The sequence below is a fragment of the Halichoerus grypus genome, chromosome X (genome assembly GCF_964656455.1).
Source record: "Halichoerus grypus chromosome X, mHalGry1.hap1.1, whole genome shotgun sequence".
Lineage (NCBI taxonomy): Eukaryota > Metazoa > Chordata > Mammalia > Carnivora > Phocidae > Halichoerus > Halichoerus grypus.
This window is the reverse complement of record NC_135727.1, coordinates 3893147-3911068: the sequence shown is the minus strand read 5'-3', so window position 1 is coordinate 3911068 and position 17922 is coordinate 3893147. Positions and strand designations below refer to the sequence as shown.

The window sequence follows — 17922 nt, the reverse complement described above, 5'->3', positions numbered from 1 at the left end:
AGCAGCAAACCCTGGTGGTTGAGCTTCTTACATCCAGGATTCATGTAGGGACAGCCCCTCTGGACAAAGTCACTGTTGCAGGGACCAGGCTGATGCCCCAACCCAAGGGTCCTTCCCTCCTCCTCAAAGTCCCCCGCCCAGGCAGGGAGCCTTTTTAGGGGCAGGGCTTGGCAAAGTCCTTCCTGTTGGGCTCATGACAGTGAGTGCTTGTGGGTAAGCTGTTCTTCAACAGCATGTCTGGGCCAGGCATTGCAGGGACTCAATCAGAGGAAACCTGGAATGCACCAGAAACCTTTCCATTTGCCCAGGAGGAAATTGAGCCCTGGAGAGAGAGAACATCGTCCAGGGTCATCCAGGTCTAGAATGGGTTTTCCTGTGTTCCAGCCTCGAGCTCTGCCTGTCTCATATAGACTGAGGGCAAGACCCCTACTCAGCTGTGGAGGCTGGATGGGAGGTCACATGGAGGGGCTTTGAACCCCTCTCCCCCATGTCCACAGCCCCATGAAGCTAACCTCACACAGGGCAGATTGCTGGTAGGACAGTGGGACTTGGGTTGAACAAATGGGAGCATTGCTGCTTGGGGCCCGACCATGGGGCAGATGTGCTGGGCTGCAGGAGGCTTTGGGAAGAGCTGTTGCCCCTTTCCCTGGGGCTAAGAGATAAATACACATCTCTTGGGGGGCAGGGACCCAGAAAGTTCTTATTGGCTTTAGTGGCTAACTGGACCTTCCTAATCTGTCAGGGCATCTCCATCTATAAAGGTAGGAAAGTATGTTAGTCATTAGATATAAAATAAACATGACTGTATGTGTGTGTATGTCTGTGTCTGTATGCGTGTATGAGAGAGAGAGAGAGAGAGAAAGAGAAAGAGACAAAGAGACAGAGATAGAAAGACAGAGATAGAGATAGTGGGAGGACAGGGAGGATGAGAGAGACTGGGACAGGGATGGAAGGAAGAAGGGAAGGAAAGACAGAGACTGGAGCTGTCAGCCTGCTTTGTCCCTGCCCCACCCTTCTCTGGTGATCAATGGCCCCCATACAATGAGGGGGTTCTTCTACTCTTGACTCTCAGGGGCCTCCTGTCAGCCCTGTGGGATACCATGCATGTGGCCATTGGGGCTTGGGCCCTGCCGAAAGTGGAGACAAGAACACTTAATGAAGAAACAGTTGGGAGCTTCCCTCTCTGGTCCCAGAGTAGAGAGGGTAATGGAGTGCCAGAGGAAAGCCCTCTGTGGAATGGGGAGAGAGTGGCATCCAGACACAAGTGTTTCTAGTTGGGAAAGCCAAGAGGCCTGGGGAGAACCTGGAGCCTCCCTGCCACCTCCAAATGGGCCCTGGTGCCCAGGAATCATCTGAGGACTAAGAGGAAGGCTAGGGAACCTCCTTGCAGGCCACCCCTCCCCTCCCCATAGCCTCAGGGCAGACCAGGGCCCAAAGGTGCAGGGACTTATTAAGGGCAACAGCCACAAGCCCAAAGTCCCCACTGCCTTTGAGGACATGGAAGGAGGCCAGCCAAGCAGAGTGGAGAGGCCTGGATTTAAGGATGCCAGAAGGCCTGCCCTTGAGTGGCTCTCTGAAAGTTGCCCCTTTCTTCTGTTCCAGCTGGCTGTGCCAGAAGGCTCAGAGGAAGAGAAGGCTGCTGCGGGTCAGGGCAAGCCCTACCCTTTGGGACATGGGTGTGCATGTGTGTGTGTGAGCAGACACGGACATGTTTTCAGAAGAAGTCTGGCTGAAAATATGTTGCAAAACAAAGATTCACCCTTGGGAGCAATTTAGCTGAGATGCAAACAAACAGTGTGGCAGTCCCCTGGAGAAATGCCTCCTGGGCTAGGTGAGCTAAGGTGGAGCATTTGCCTAGACCCTGGTTACCCTCCATACCTTACCTTGTGGTGTGACTGCTTGGCTGTTGCTAGCCCTGCCTGCCTGCTCCATCTACAGAGGCAAGAGCTGCCCCATGATGGCCTCCATGATGACCTGGGAGACAGGCAGTGGGCTCCTCTGCAGAGTTCTGTGAGGGGCCCTATTGTAGGGGCTTGCACCTCCTACCAAGCCTTCTGGCTAAAATCTGTCGGGTTCATCTACCCCCTTGATGCTATTTAGCCCAACCCATCTCCCAAGAAGCCTTGAACTTCCCCATGGGCTGGTGGGAGAGGGGAAGGACTCATTCATACTTGGCTGTGGGGGAGGGGGTTCTTCTGCAGTGTGTTGTTTATCATTCCTCTGTGAAACTTCCTATGGGCTGCCCAGGCTTGGCATTAGAGGGGTACGTAGTTGGTTCCTGCACTGGATCAGGAGCTGCTAAAGGGAAGGGACTAACTTCCATTGCCTTCTGTATCTCTGGCATCTAGCAGAAATAAAGGGCTGGTAGGATGGCATCTTGACCAGAGTCCCTGGAGAGCAATTCTGGCCTCCTGAATTGAGGGCTGGACTTGCCTTGGTCTTACAAGCCTGGTCTTTAGGGCATGCCCACTGTGGAAAAACCTCTGGCATAAAAGTAAGTCAATTCTGACCACTACTTTCTCTGGTGCACCTACTATGAGCTAGCACATTGCATGTAAAAAATAATTACACGAGTCCTGCTTGATGATATCCTCCTGAAAAAGGCAAACATTACAGGTGTAGCTAAAAAAGCCCCTTGTCCCACAGTGTTAAGCCCCGCTATAGAACTAACTCCCATGGTCAGCTTGGTGTGCATCCTTGCAAACTCTCACTGTCACATATGTGACACAGCCATCAGTGACCTCCTAGTGTTGCATAGATATGTGTACCTGTATGTGTCCTGGGCTTTGTGCATGGGATCTCACGTAAGCCACCCCACACAACCCACTGAGAGATGGGCCGGTTCCCCAGATATGTGTGCAGGTGGGGAAAGCAGTAAACCTCTGATCATGCCTGCTCCACTGGGCTGGCCCTTAAACTCCTGCCAGCCTTGGAAGATGCAGATGCTGAAACTCAATATTCTGGTTCTTCTGTCTCAGGTTGGCTTCCCAGCAGCTGGGGGAAACCAGGCAGAAGAAAGTGGGCATATGGAAAGATATGAGGTGCACAGAGGGGGCTTTGTTGTACCTGGCCTCTTGAAAAGGAGCTAATGATTTGCCACCCAAGGGTTTTTGCCCTCTTTCACTTCCCCAGCCATGGCCCCTCTTAGAGGCCAAGTCCAGGGAGCCCTGGAGAAGAAGGAATGGCTTCCTTTCCAACCTTGCTCCACCCCAGGAACCTCTTTTCTCTCCCAGGTTTCTTCCTGGCTTGTCATCTGGCAGGTAGGCTGGCCAGGACTGTGACCAAGGTGGGAGGCAGGTGCATGGGGGCAGTGAGCTGGCAGCTTTGAGTCCCCAGACACAAAGCCCTGAATGATGCATGCTCCATGTAAGCGAGGGCTCCTCAGGGAGCTTGGGAGGGGCTGGCTCCTGGGTCTGAGCAGACAAGCAGCTTCCACAGTCAGGCAGCTCAGCAACCAGCCCTCACCTGCTTACAGCCTGAGGTGTACAGGGCCCATAGTGAGAGGGTCACGCATCCAGCCAGCAGGCCCGACAGCTTCTCCAGTGGGTGGGTGCCACCCTGGGCCAGGGTCTTGAGCTTGCTGCAGCCATGGGCATGAGCTCCTCTGAGCCACTGTCAGTCTCCCCTACTGGTGTCAGGCAGGGTGAGGCAGCTCTCTGAGAGGCTGCCAGCTGTGTGGGGGTTCAGGGACCCCAGTGGCCTGGGAACAGGAACACCAGGAGGTCACTGCTGGCTTCAGGTGCTGATGAGCCCCCAAGGGCTTGTCTCTGATTGGAGGCTTCACAGAAGGGCCAACGGATGCTGACTGTGGTCAGGGGACACCCTGCCTCTGAAGTCATCTGATTGGTAAGGAAAGGGGCTGGCATTGGGTTGAGGCAGCCACTGATCAAGGGCTGGCACCTTCTTGTAGCCAGGGCTGATGGCCTCCATGGAGTAGGAGCTGGAGCCCATGAAAGTGTGCAGGTCTTAGAGTCTGTGTTGACATGGGCTTTCATATGACTGGTCTTTCCCAGCTGAAGGAAAGTGGCTGTGTGGGGAAACATTGTCTCTTGTCAAAGCAGCTGAATGAAATCCTGGGGGCTCTAGGAGTATGAAGACACAGAGTGCCATGTTAGGCTTGGCCCAAGGCAGCTAAGTCTTTGTTCTCTTTTAGGAGAGTGACTGGAGAAGACTTGGAGTACAGGGCCTGAGGGGCTGAGGGGCTGCTTGGCCAGGCAGGCTTTGGTAAGAGAGAAGGAAAAGCCTATGGACCTTACCACCCACCCCTAACTCCACTCTTTGCCCGGCCCAGGGCATTTCTGGGCATCCCGGCTTCAAAGTATGGGGGGTATGCCACCTGGAGCTCCATGGCTCTCTGCATATGAGAAGTAATGGAGGTAGGGGCAGGGGTTATGTAATGCTTCTCCCAGAAACCCTACTGGATTACAGTTTTTGCTTTCAGTCCTTCAAATGCACCCTGGCTTCTTCAGAAGAGCCTTGAGGGAGAGTGTCTACTGCAGGTCTCTCAGGCTTTGGGAGCCAGCCCCTCTGCCATTTGGGCAAAAGCATCTGCAATGAAGTTTTTAGAGCTTCTAGCTGAGGGAAGATTCCAGAGCCAGGCCTGGGGCAGAGACAGGCTCTCCATTTTGGTCCTTCAGCTGAGCTTGACCCCAGACCAGGAAGTGTCAGCTCCATCCAGGAAGTGTCAGCTCCAACCATGTTGGCCTGTGGCCATAAGAGACAGCTAATGTTGGGGTGGCCTGGTCTCTAGATTTCCTGCCACTGTCCTGGCCCTGCTGTTGACAGAGCATGAGCAGAGTCCTTAGCACTACTTGTTAGGCGAGACCTCCTGGGTGGTGGCGGCCTTCCCTAGAGGAAGTTGACACTGAGTGCTTAGACTGGGCACATGTGCTTTGAGTTGAACCCCAACTGGCTGACAAGGTGTATACCTGGTTGGCCTTTGGATGCCATGGCTGCCTCAGAACTGCCAGGACAAGACCTAGCCACACCCCACCAGGTTCCAACATGAGATGACCCCACAAGAGATGAGGCTGCAAAGGTGGGCCTGGTGAGATCCAGAAGGGATTTGAATGCCCAAATGCAGAGTTTGGAATTTGTCATGTAGATGATTCCCTCATCCATTCAAGAAGTGCCAGACACTGTCCTTAGTTCTGGGACTTAGCAGGGTCACTGCAACTTCAGCTTCACAAGAGTCTGCAGTGCTTGGTGCAGTTCTGACCTAACTCTCCTCTTGGTACTCATACCCAAGTCCCTGGCTCTGTTCACCTTCCAGGCTGGCCCTGTGGCTGAGTGTGCTTTTGGAGTGAGATTGCTTAGGCGTGAATCTGTGCAGTAGGGATAATAATAGCATCAAACTTGTCAGGTTGTTGTGAGGATTAAATGAATTAACTTAGGTCAAGTATTCAGCACACGGTAGTTGCTCAATGAATGAGAAACTGTCCCTGCATCCCCAGGTTCTAGCTTCTTCTTGGCTCTCCTTGTCACTGTCTGCTTGCCTGCCTACCTCTCTGCTTTCCTGCTTGCTTGTCCTTACTGCCCTGCCACCCATGATGTGCATGATTCACCCCTTGGTACCATTCTCTGCCTACAGCCTAGGACTTTCTCTGCTGTAATGGCTGAAATTTCATATCTGGGGCACTAGCTTCTGGCTGAGACTCGGAGCCTGCCTCTCCAGGCTATCAGTCATGGAAGAGTTCCCTTCCCAATCAGAAAAAATCTGGCTGGTATTAACTTGAATCTGAGGCCAGAATGGCCTGGACTATAAAAGAAGTTGGGATACCCAGTCACCTGGAAGGATTCACTGGAGCGTCTCCCTGCTAGCAGTTCCCTCTTCTAAGCTCTGCCTTCTGAGATTCCTCAGAACTGCACTAAGGTCTAACCTTTATGTGTTCTCCCCCCTCCCTCCATCCCTTCCTTCATTCCATCAATATGTGTGGGGCAATTTCCAGGAACCAGCTGCAGTGCTGTATGAGGAGGCACTGTATAACAATGCAGATCCTGATGCCTGCCCTCAGGCAGTGCACAATCTAGTGCAGGGGGGTGTTGGCAAAAAGGTGGCATGGTCTGGACTCAGGCTTCACTGTAGGACTTTGCGAACTTGGCAGGAAGCTGTGCACAGGGAGAATGAGCCTGGACATGCTCTTTAGGGAGAAGCTTGAGTGCCAAGCCACCCTGAAGGCCAGAAGCTGAAGGCCTGAAGTCTCAGTCAGTCACAAACGTCTGTCTAAGGGCTGAAGGTGGTGAATTCAGTGTGGTTTGGGACAAGATGAACCGCACCTGTCCAAGGGTAGCCAGAGAGTAATGTCCAGTTGGAAGTTGGAAGGAAACCCTGAAGCTCAGCAGAAGGATTTTCCTTATTACCATCAGGTCCTTACCTTTATTATTGGACATTTGATTTCATCCTTACTTTTGTGACTGTACATAATATGTCTTATTTCTCTGGCTAGTTTTAAGGCTTTCCCATTATCAATGGATTTGGGGAATTTGATTATAATGTGCCTTGGTGTAGTTTTCTTCATGTTTCTTATGCTTAGAAAGAAGCATTGAGCTTCTTGTATCTGTGGGCTTAATAGTTTTTGTCAAACTTGGAAGACTTTTGGCCATTTTGTCTTCATATATTTTTTTCTCTCTCCCCCTCCTTTAGGAACTTCACCAACACCTATATGCAGCCACTTGCAGTTGTCCCGCAGCTCAATGGTGCTTTGCTTTTTCTTTTTATCATTCTCTTTTATCTTTGTTATATTAACTGTTTTAACAACCTTGTCTGGTTGTTACATTCTACATTTGTATCAGTTCTGGGTGTGTTTTAATTAATAGATCATTTCCTCTTCATCATGGAGACATTATTTATATGCTTGGTAATTCTTGAGTGGATGCCACACGTTGTGAATTTTACCTTGTTGGATGCTGGATACTTTTTTATTATTTTAAAAGATATTTTTGAGTCTTGCTCTGGGATGAAGTTAACTTATTTGGAAAGTTTGATCCTTTTGAGTCTTGCTTTTCAGACTGTTTCAGTGGGACCAGAACAGTGTTCAGTCTAGGAACAAATTATTCCCCACTACAGTAGCAGGACCCTTCTGGATACACCACCAGATACCCCATGAATTATTAAGTTTTCCAGTCTAGTTGGTGGCATCAGACACTATTCCAAGCCCTGTGTTAGGGTTGGGAACTGTAACCTGTAATTTTTTGGAATGGTTCTTTCCCCAGCCATGGATAACTTCCTTCCTCATAGGTGTGTATTGATAAATGCTCAGCTGAAAACTTGAAAGGGACTCTGCAGATCTCCAGAATTCTCTCTCTGTGCAACTTTCTCTTCCCCAGTGCTCTGTTCTGCAAACTCCAGCGGCCTTTGGTCTCCTTGGATTCTCTTGTCTGTCTTCTCAACCCAGGGAATCTATCAGGCTCCCCCTGGAGTTGGTCAAATGCACAGATACTGTCATTATTTGTTGAATCCCTCCTCAGAACTTTTATACCTGCTTTATTATCTCACTAAAAGAATAACAGGAGCAACACAGAGAACCTCTTGCAACCCCACATTCTCGAGTTTCTACTCTCTCTCCTTTCTCTCTCAGTCAAGCTTCTGGAAAGAGTTAGACATATTCATATCTTTTTTTCCTCACCTACTACTCATTATGAAACCCTGCAAAACATGTTGTCTTTTACCACCACTCCTTGAGGCTGCTTTTTTTTAAAATAGAAAATTGAAGTATAGTTGACACACAATGTTACATTAGTTTCAGGTGTACAGCATAGTGATCCAACTTCTCTATGTTATTCTGTGTTCACCACAAGTGTAACTACCATCTGTCACCATGCAACACCATTACAATACCATTGATTATATTCCCCACATTGTACCTTTTTCATCCTTGTTACTTATTATTTATGTAAGTGAAAGCCTGTATCTCCCACCCCCTTTCACCCATTTTGCCCATCTCCCTACCAACAAACAACCAGCAGAATCAAATCTGTAAATACAGAAAACAAATTAATGGCTGCTAGAGGGGAGAAGGATGGGAGGCTGCTTTTGATAAGGTCACCAATTTCCCCCACTCTTTCAGCTCCTTGGGCCACATGTCACCTTTGCCGGTCTTGAGAATGTTATCCTCAGCCTCCTTCTCTGCTCTCATCCCCTCTGAGAGCTTTAACTCCCAGCAAACCCTGATGATGTCCATGTCTCCCCTCCATTCCAGAGCCTGGTGAGGATTGAGGCAGTCAGACTCTGCTGTAGCATGTCTGCAGAGCAACAGTCAAGGCTCGAGACCAGGCCAGGGCCTTGGGAATGGAGGGCAGTAGATGGACAGATCTTTGACACTTTTGGGGGACAATTGACTGAGGACAGAGGCTACCTGGGTATGATGATTGAAGGAAATAAGGAATTATGGTTGACATCCAAGTTTCTGGTTTGGATGACTGGGTAGAGGGCAGCCCCCCTTTATGAGATGGGTAACTTGGAGAAGCCAATTTGTAGGTAAAAGTATCAAGTTTAGTTTTAGTTATGTTGCATTTGAGGTGCCTCAAAGGAGATGTCTACCAGGCAGCTGGAGATATGGGTGGGCAGCTTGGGAGAGATGCCTGAATTGGGACCTTAATTTGGGACATGATGGTAATGGAAGCCTTAGGACTAGATGAAGTTTCTTGGAGAGTGTGCAGCTGAGAACCACTGGCCTAGCTGCCTACAGTGCCAGGAGATAGCTGCCTGCCTTTGTTCCCTGGCAAGCAGCCTGAGGGGGTGGTTCTGATGAACAGGAATGTGTTGTGGCAGGGCAGCTGCTGGACAATCAGACTGAAGGAAGGGACTGTTCGTAGCAGAGGAGCAGGAATAATGGGAGAAGAATCTGTCTTGGTGCTAGAACCTTAGAGAGGCTATAAATGTTGCCATGTGCCCCCACAGTTATTTCTATTGTGGGCTGAGGGCCACTGCTATTAGGGATGATTAGTAAGGAAGAGGTCCAAGTGGTGGTCGGCAGGGCCTGCACTGGATCTTTATCAGTGAGATGCTGTCTCAAGTCCTCTTTCTGGTATTTGCAGCCTCCCTGGGTTGGCTTGGCCTCCTCTGCTCACATTCCACTCTGGGTCCAGCCTCCTCACACCAGTGTCTCTTCCATCCCTGCAAAGGACTTGCCCTTTACTGCCCCACCTGTACCCCTGCTATTCATTCACTGAGGCCAACTCTGATCAGTGTGAGTGGTACCACCTTTGTTTGCATTGCCTGGAACTTTCTGTCTCCATGGTCTGCTGCCTCTAGGGTCTAAGCAGGGACTCAGAGATGCTGGTTCTTATTCCTCAGGTGCCCTCATTAGCATCCCAGTGCCGTAGTCCCACAGAGAGCACCAAGCGAGCAGCTCTGAGGCTGCTTGTTATTACCACTCACCATAGAGCTTGGTGTGTCTGCCATCACCATGGTGACAGCTTTGGAAGCTGGAACGGGTAGATGGGGGGGATGAGGTGATGAGGAGTGTGGCAGGGTTTCAGCAGTAGGGGCCATAGGCAACCCGGGGGGGGGGTGTGTGCTGACCATTTCTGATCAAATCTGGTGGGACATGCTGACCAACCTGAGCAGGGAAGAGCTGCTCTGAATCTCTTTCCCCAGCCTCCCTGACCCCATGGCAAGAAACGTTGCAGAGTGAATATAATCACCTGTCTCTCTTCAGGACTTTTCCCTCTCAGGTTGCTCCTTCTTAGTCTATTTTGTGAATACCTCCTCCTCTACTCATATCTTAAACTTTGGGGTTCTCCAGAGCTCTGACCTGGTCCCTCAGTCTGTATTTTCTTTCTGTGTAATCCCACGCACTTGCTCTCCAGTGCTCCCCATACCCCATCCATCTCCGAGTCCTGTCCTTTCTCCCTCCTGAATAGTTCTCCACACTGCCCACTTGTCTTGGGCTCCTTTGGCACCATCTTCTTCAGCCTTCTCCCTACCACCTTGCCTCCAAACTTGCTCCCCATATAATCCAGTCTCTACATAGCAGCCAGAGGATCTTTCTAGAATATAATGCTGTTCTAGCCATGGTCCTGCTCACCTCTTCCAAGGCTCCCTGTAGCCCAAAGGAGAAACTCATGACTGGTACTACTGCCTATGGAGCCCATGGGAGCTCTCCCTTCTCTCCTCCTCACTCCCTGCCCCAACCCTGGCCTCCTCTTTGTTTCTCAGCTTATGCAACATTACTTGGAGGGTACTGGGGAGAATGTGACTAGAGCTGAGAGGAAGGAGCGCCAGAGACAGTACCACTGGTTGAAGAAGTCAATGAGAGATGAACTCCCACCTGAGGAGCATGAGCTCTGAGGTGGTCTCGGGTCAGGAGAACCAAAGAGCAGGGGGGAGTGGTGGAGAGGCAACTGCTTTGGGCCAAGGAGATACATTTCCTCCCATGGGGCAGGAGTTTGGGGACAGTGGCCGGTTTGGAGGTGCTCAGCATCCTAAGCATGTGCCAGACATCTGGAAAGCCAGGGCACCAGAAGATGTCTTAGACAGTATTTTTTAATTAATTAATTAATTTATTTGAGAGAGAGAGAGAAATCACACAAGCGGGAGGGGCAGGGAGAGGGAGAGAGAATCTTAAGTAGACTCCATGCTGAGTGTGGAGCCCAACTCGGGGCTCAGTCTCAGGACCCCAAGGTCACAACCTGAGCCAAAACTAAGAGTTGGATGCTCAACTGACTGTGCTGCCCAGGCATACCATCTTTTTTCTTTTTTTTTTAATCCATTTTGTTTTGTTTTAGCTTTGATAGTTCATATGTCAAAAAATTCACCGGGGTGAAAGAAAAATAAGCACATTTTGCAAATTATTTAGTGTTGTTTGCCTTTTAAATTACCTGGCAGAGTGGAGACAGCATCTTCATTTTCTTGGTGTTTAGAGCCTGGTATTTAGGCAATGCTGAATCCCCCTGTCCAGCATTGCCATAGCAGTACCTAAGAATGCTGGGGTTTGTCAGGTGAGCCCTGGTTCTGTTCTCACTGCTCACTTGCACCTCCTCTGCCTTATATGGTATCCAAGATCCTTTGTGACCTTCCTCTTGGCCATCTCCCTGGCAGGTGAGGATACTCGTTGTACATGGAGGATGACAGAAAAATCCAATGGTGTGAAGAGTTCCCCAGCCAATAACCACAACCACCATGCACCTCCTGTCATCAAGGCCAATGGCAAAGATGACCACAGGACCAGCAGCAGGTGAGTCTACTGAGGCTGGATCATTTCAGAGATGGCCTGGAGGCTTCTACTTTCTCCCAGCTCTGCCTCATTATCACAGAGCAAACCATCTTTTGGCTTAAGGATACCCTCTAAAAAGGGGCTATGGGATTTCTAGGCACCTCCTGGGACAGAAAAGTGCTGATAGGAGACAAGGTATGCCCATAGAAACCCTGGTCAGCTCTGCTTCTTCCTCTACAGGCCACAGTCTGCAGCTGACGATGACACCTCCTCAGAACTGCAGAGGCTGGCGGAGATGGATGTCCCCCAGCAGGGTAGGGGTGGCTTCCGCAGGTGGGTTCCACCACTGCCCTCCTGCTACCTGCTTCTGCCCATGAGGCCTGTCAGAGTGGCTACCATAACTCACCTTCTCTCAGTCCCACTGAACCTTTCTTCTAAGACCCCTGGGAAGCACTTTTCTCCTGAGGAGGTTCCTGTGAGCAAGCTGGGAGTGGTCAGTGGGGTATTGCCTTCAGAGTTGTCTGTCTCAGCATTGGGAAAGGGGGAGGAATCTTTCCCAGCAAAGGGGTCTATGTAGAGGGTCCTGAGATCTGCAGCCTAGGTCTCAGGAAACCTGGATCAATATTCCTCCTGGCCTGCCCTCCATTAGCACAACATTTATCTTGCCCTGGAAACCACTATTTATTCTCCACAATCAACTGAGATGGCACCTCTGACAGGAAGTCTTCCCAGAGCAACCCCTTGCCCCTCAGGCTGCATTCAGAGTCATACCTGAACCCCAGCCCCTGCCCTCAGTGCTGGCCCCCATCCCAACTGTTAACATGGCACACATCATAGACTGGCCTGTTTCCAAGGTCCCTTCTCCATCTCCCTCACCAGATAGTGAGCTCTTGGGCCTACATCCTTTCTGAACAGCATGATTCTCCTCTCTGGCTCATGTTTCCTCTCATCTCTAGGATTGTCCGCCTGGTGGGGATCATTAGAGAGTGGGCCAACAAGAATTTTCGTGAGGAGGAACTGCGACCTGACTCATTCCTGGAGCGTTTCCGTGGGCCCGAGCTCCAGACTGTGACGACACAGCAAGGGGATGGCAAAGGCGACAAGGACGGCGAGGGCAAGGGCACCAAGTATAGCTGTCCAGCTTGTAGGACTAGAAGGGCTCTCAAGCATGCAATTGTAGGGCTTGGTGGGGTTTCTTATGCCACTGCCAGAGGAAGACTGGGGTCTATATCAAGCCCTACCATGGCAGGCAAAAGGGTTGGCAGGGGAGACCTGCTATGGTTTTAACTCTAGTTCACAGCTTTTCCAACATCCAGGGGCCAATTAACATGGGAGCTCCTGGTGGCTTTTCTTCCCCTAGCTGCCCCTTGCCAGATGTCCTCTTGCTGCTCATGAAGCAAAAAGCAAGGGCACCTGAATGTGTGCCAACCCCAGTCTCAGTTCCAGTAGTCAGTAAATGCAAAGAAGGGTGCAGTTAGGGAGTGCTGCTGAGAGTATGCCTACACCAGTGCCAATGTCGGTACAGAGGTGGGCCTTTGAGGAGGCCATACTGGGGTCTGGCTGGCTGGGGAAGGCCTGGGAACAACTGAGCAGGAGGGAGTGGGGAGGGCGGAGAAGGTGGAGCTGGAGGGTCTGTTCTTTGAGGAATGAGCTGGCGACTGGGGATGTCTGGCCAAGCCGACATTCCCCACTTCTGGCCAGTGGAGGAAAAGAGTTTTTGCCAAGATAGGATGTAGCATCTGGGAAAGCGATTTGGGAGCTGGAGACCAGGGACCAAACAGGGAGGGTGGGGTGGGCAGGAAGCACGTGGCACTCACTTTCTTGGAGTGCCTCTCTCTTCCCAGGAGAGATGTGGGAACAGGCCCTGAGCCCTTATTACCTTCCTGCGGAAGTCCTTCCCCAGGCCCCGAGACCCACCCCAATGAAAAGACTGCCCCTGGCCATGCCCTGCCCTCTGGGCAAGTGACCTCCAGAAGGCATGAGAACCAATGGGTTTGTGTGGGGTTAAAATAAGAAGAAGGGTGACCCTTGCCCATCTGAGCTCTACTCAGATGCCCAGTACCAAGTTGTGGCTCCCTGAAAATGGGGCCCTGAGCCAACCCAGTCTTTACCCTGCACATCCTCTTAAGAATTACTTTTTAAAGGACCCCTGGCCTCTGGGAACTGGGGGTGCTGCCATGCTGAGGACCTAGTCCCCAAGCCTGGCTTCTGTCTGTCTCCTCAGGAAGAAATTTGAACTATTTGTCTTGGATCCAGCTGGGGACTGGTACTACCGCTGGCTATTTGTCATTGCTATGCTTGTCCTCTACAACTGGTGCCTGCTGGTGGCCAGGTGAGCAGGGAGGGATCTGGGAGGGGGTGGCCAAAGCATCCCAGTGCACAGGCCTTGGGGTTGAGAGTACACCAGTCCCAGCTGTGTATACAGAGCTCACGCAACCCAGCCTTCTTTCTGGATTCCCTGATTGCCAATGGCACCTCCCTCTGCCTTATTAACCCCCAATGCCCCCTACTTCCCAACTTAATATGCTACCAAAGCTTCATGTTTATCCTTTCCTGGTATCTGTTCTTACTTCTCCATCTACACCAATACTGTCCTGGCCACCCTCCTCTCTCCCTGGGATAACTACAATAGCCTTGCACCCATTTCTTGTAGGCACTCTTGCCCCCTCCAATGCATCCTTCACACTTGCAACTAGTGTGGTTGCTAGAAACTGATATTTGATTATGTCAGTTCCTCCTCACAAACCCTTCAATGGCCCCCCATTGCTCACCGGATGAAATTGAAGCCCTCAGAGTGTCCTTTACGGCCCTCTGGACCTGGCCTTCTCTCTAGTTCCACCTTCTGGACATACCCCAGCCCCAGTACTCACTACTCTTGGGTCATAATATGCTGTTTCCTCAAGAGAAAATTCCCTTTCCCCATTTTTAGCCTATGGAGATTCTTCTTACAGTTTCAGATCCAAAGCTACTCTCTACAGGTAGCTTTCCTTGACATCATTTCCCACCCCATCCCATCCCCCACTTCAGTTATTCATTCAGCAAGGGTTTGACTGAGCACCCATTGGATGCCAGGCTCTGTGCTAAGTGCCGGGGATAATGTGGTGAACAAGACACACATGGTCTCTGCTCTCTTGGAGCTCTCAGGCTAGTGGGAGACACTGGCAGTACACATGAACAAAACAAATGCCTAAGGGACTTGAGGCAGGAAGCTACTAGAGAAAGGGCAGTCAGTGTAGACCTCTCTGAGGAGGTGACACCTTAGCTGAGACCTGAATGGTGAGAGGGAATCAGTTATTTAGGTGCCTGAGGCTGGTGAAAGGAACATTCTGAGAAGGAGGAACAAATGCTAAGACCCCATCTCAGGATGGCCTAGTGTGGCTGGAGGACTTCAAGTGAACATCAGGCAGGCACAGGACTGTTCTCTAGGCTTTGTGCACCAGTGGAGGGGGCTGGGGTTTTATTTGAAATGTGACCAAGTAGTCAGAATTAACTGCTCTTCCCTTTGACTAGTACACTCACTGAGTCATCATCCTGGGTTCTCTTATTCGGCTCCCTCTTTAGGTTCCTACCCATTCAGTCACCAAGTCTTGTCAATTCCTCCTAAAACTCCTGCAGCCTCCAACCTCTCTTCATTCCCACTGCCTCTAGGTTAAGCCCAGCTACTCTCTCCTCTCTCACCTGGATTGGCCAGTGGTCTGTGTTGGGTTCTCAATAGGTGTATGTTGCAGAGATGGGTATGGAGGCCTTTCAGCTGTGTATTATAATTCATACTTCCAATGACTCATTTTTCATTCAACTCACACCTGTCAAATCCTGGTGCTCTGGACTAGGGCATAGGGTATGGAGTAATGACTAAGAGGTGGTCTCTGCCTTCTTGGTACTCATAGTCCAGTGGATGAAAGACAAGTAATGGTCAGTGTGGATGTCTATTTAAGGATGTCTATGTAATAATAAGGATTGGAGTAGAAGTTGCTTGTCAGTAAGTTTCTTCATGACCTTAGACTGACTGTGATTGATCAGTGTCCCTGGTAGCCATCCCAAGCCCTGTGCTCAGTGGGCACTCAGTTTGAGGCCTCCAGAGGGCTTTGGCTGACTTTGAGGGTGAAGTCCAGTCCTGTCTTCCTGCAGAGCCTGTTTCAGTGACCTACAGAAAGGCTACTACCTAGTGTGGCTGGTGCTGGACTACTTCTCAGATGTAGTGTATATCACGGACCTCTTCATCCGATTGCGCACAGGTAGGTGAGCAACTGGGATGCATATGCAGGAGCATCACCCGTAGGTCCAAAGTCCTGAGTCCACATTTTTATGAAGCCCTCTTGACACTGTGTTAGACTCAACTGCCTAGCTGGGACTTGAGTTGGTGTCTGCTCCTCTTTGAACCTCACAGTCCCCATGTGCTTACTGAGGTTCAGACCTGGTGGTCATCTTTTAGGGTCCTTCAGGCCAGCTCTGCTAGTGAGTTTCCTATGCTTCTCCTTGGGAAGGAGGGATGAATGTGCAGTTTGTCCCTTGCTGAGCATTAGCCTATTGGGAGGGACAGGCCTGAGGGCAGAGCTGATATACTGGTTTGCATCTCTACTAGGTTTTCTGGAGCAAGGGCTGCTGGTCAAAGATCCTAAGAAGTTGCGGGACAACTATATCCACACCCTGCAGTTCAAGCTGGATGTGGCTTCTATCATTCCCACGGACCTGATCTATTTTGCTGTGGGCATCCACAGCCCTGAGCTGCGCTTTAACCGCTTGCTACACTTTGCCCGCATGTTTGAATTCTTTGACCGCACTGAGACACGCACCAGCTACCCCAACATCTTCCGAATCAGCAACCTGGTCCTCTATATCTTGGTCATCATCCACTGGAATGCCTGCATTTACTATGCCATCTCCAAGTCCATTGGCTTTGGGGTTGACACCTGGGTTTATCCCAACATCACTGACCCTGAGTATGGCTACCTGGCTAGGGAATACATCTACTGCCTTTACTGGTCTACCCTGACACTTACCACCATTGGGGAGACGCCACCCCCTGTAAAGGATGAGGAGTACTTATTTGTCATCTTTGACTTCCTGATTGGTGTCCTCATCTTTGCCACCATTGTGGGAAACGTGGGCTCCATGATCTCCAACATGAATGCCACCCGGGCTGAATTCCAGGCCAAGATTGATGCTGTCAAACATTACATGCAGTTCCGAAAGGTCAGCAAGGAGATGGAAGCCAAGGTCATTAAGTGGTTTGACTACCTGTGGACCAATAAGAAAAGTGTGGATGAGCGGGAAGTTCTCAAGAACTTGCCAGCCAAGCTGAGGGCTGAGATAGCCATCAATGTCCATCTGTCCACCCTCAAAAAAGTGCGCATCTTCCAGGATTGTGAGGCTGGCCTGCTGGTGGAGCTGGTATTGAAGCTCCGTCCTCAGGTCTTCAGCCCTGGAGATTACATTTGCCGCAAGGGGGATATTGGCAAGGAGATGTACATAATCAAGGAAGGCAAATTGGCAGTAGTGGCTGATGATGGTGTTACTCAATATGCCCTTCTCTCGGCTGGGAGTTGCTTTGGAGAGATCAGTATCCTTAACATTAAGGGCAGCAAAATGGGCAATCGACGCACAGCCAATATCCGTAGCCTTGGTTACTCAGATCTCTTTTGCTTGTCCAAGGATGATCTTATGGAAGCTGTGACTGAGTACCCTGATGCCAAGAAGGTCTTGGAGGAGAGGGGCCGGGAGATCCTGATGAAGGAGGGGCTGCTGGATGAGAATGAGGTGGCTGCCAGCATGGAAGTAGATGTACAGGAGAAGCTAGAGCAGCTGGAGACCAACATGGAGACCTTGTACACTCGCTTTGGCCGCCTGCTGGCTGAGTACACAGGAGCCCAGCAGAAACTCAAGCAGCGCATTACAGTTCTGGAAACCAAGATGAAGCAGAACAATATGGATGATTACCTGTCAGATGGGATGAATAGCCCCGAGCCAGCTGCTGCTGATGAGCCATAAGGGCTTGGGCTCAACTGCCTTCCCAGCCTTGGCCTTGACCCCAGGAACTAGAAGAGCCATGCAGGTGTCCATATTGTATGCATTACCCTCTTGAATTCTCCTTGAAGCCTCTAGGAGCCCTCCTCCAAGTCCGGCTAATAGCCAAGCTTATGCACAGTGCAGACCATGTTGGCTCAGCTTCCAGGAGCTTTAGCTTGTCCAAGTCTGAGGAAAGAAGAGAGGAGCAGCTGAACTATCTTCAAGGGGTCTCTCTTGGGCCTGGAAGCCTGGGCAATGATCTGCTCTGAAGAAGCCCATCTGCAGGATACTGTGCACCCTACTGCAGATCTGCCCTCTCTACAGGCTCTTTTGCACATAGCTGCTTCCCACTTGGTTCTGACCCTTGCTTTTCTAATATGTGTTCTGAATATCTCCATTTCCCTGCACATGTATGTAGTTCAAGAAATGACTGCAGACAGTTACCATAGGTACTGTGTCTATCTCTCAAGGCAGGGAAAGGAAGGTGGCAGGTAGGAGTGTGCTCACTCAGGGCTGCCTCTCCATCAGGCACTCCAAGTCCTGCTCTGTTCATCCATCTGAATGTTGCCAGCCAGGAGTGAGGTCTCTGTAGTCTTCTCTTGACCAGAGAGATCATTATTCTCTTGGTTCCTGGTCCATTCCAGGGCAGGGAGTGGGGAGCAAGGAAATGCCACCTGGAGAAGGAGGTGGGTGGGAGCTCTGGCCATCACCCCTCTATACAGAGCATTACTGAAGAAGCCCTGAGGCTGGCAGTGGGTGG

The 17922-nt window shown here is 50.6% G+C and overlaps 1 protein-coding gene across 1 annotated transcript; it reads left to right on the top strand.

Annotated features, from left to right (window-relative positions):
- The first annotated feature begins 11067 nt into the window (after nucleotides 1-11067).
- Nucleotides 11068-17177, top strand: CNGA2 (cyclic nucleotide gated channel subunit alpha 2). Its single transcript, XM_036086724.2, has 6 exons — nucleotides 11068-11177; nucleotides 11397-11489; nucleotides 12113-12283; nucleotides 13381-13488; nucleotides 15285-15391; nucleotides 15739-17177. The coding sequence occupies exons 1-6, from the start codon at nucleotides 11068-11070 to the stop codon at nucleotides 17142-17144; spliced, it is 1995 nt and encodes a 664-aa protein (XP_035942617.1). The 3' UTR covers nucleotides 17145-17177.
- The last annotated feature ends 745 nt before the right edge of the window (nucleotides 17178-17922 follow it).

Coding starts and splice junctions, on each gene's coding strand:
- CNGA2 (XM_036086724.2), top strand. CDS start 11,068: ATGACAGAAAAATCCAATGGTGTGAAGAGTTCCCCAGCCAATAACCAC. Junction 11,490..12,112: donor GGTAGGGGTGGCTTCCGCAG/GTGGGTTCCACC, acceptor TCTCATCTCTAG/GATTGTCCGCCTGGTGGGGA. Junction 15,392..15,738: donor CTTCATCCGATTGCGCACAG/GTAGGTGAGCAA, acceptor CATCTCTACTAG/GTTTTCTGGAGCAAGGGCTG.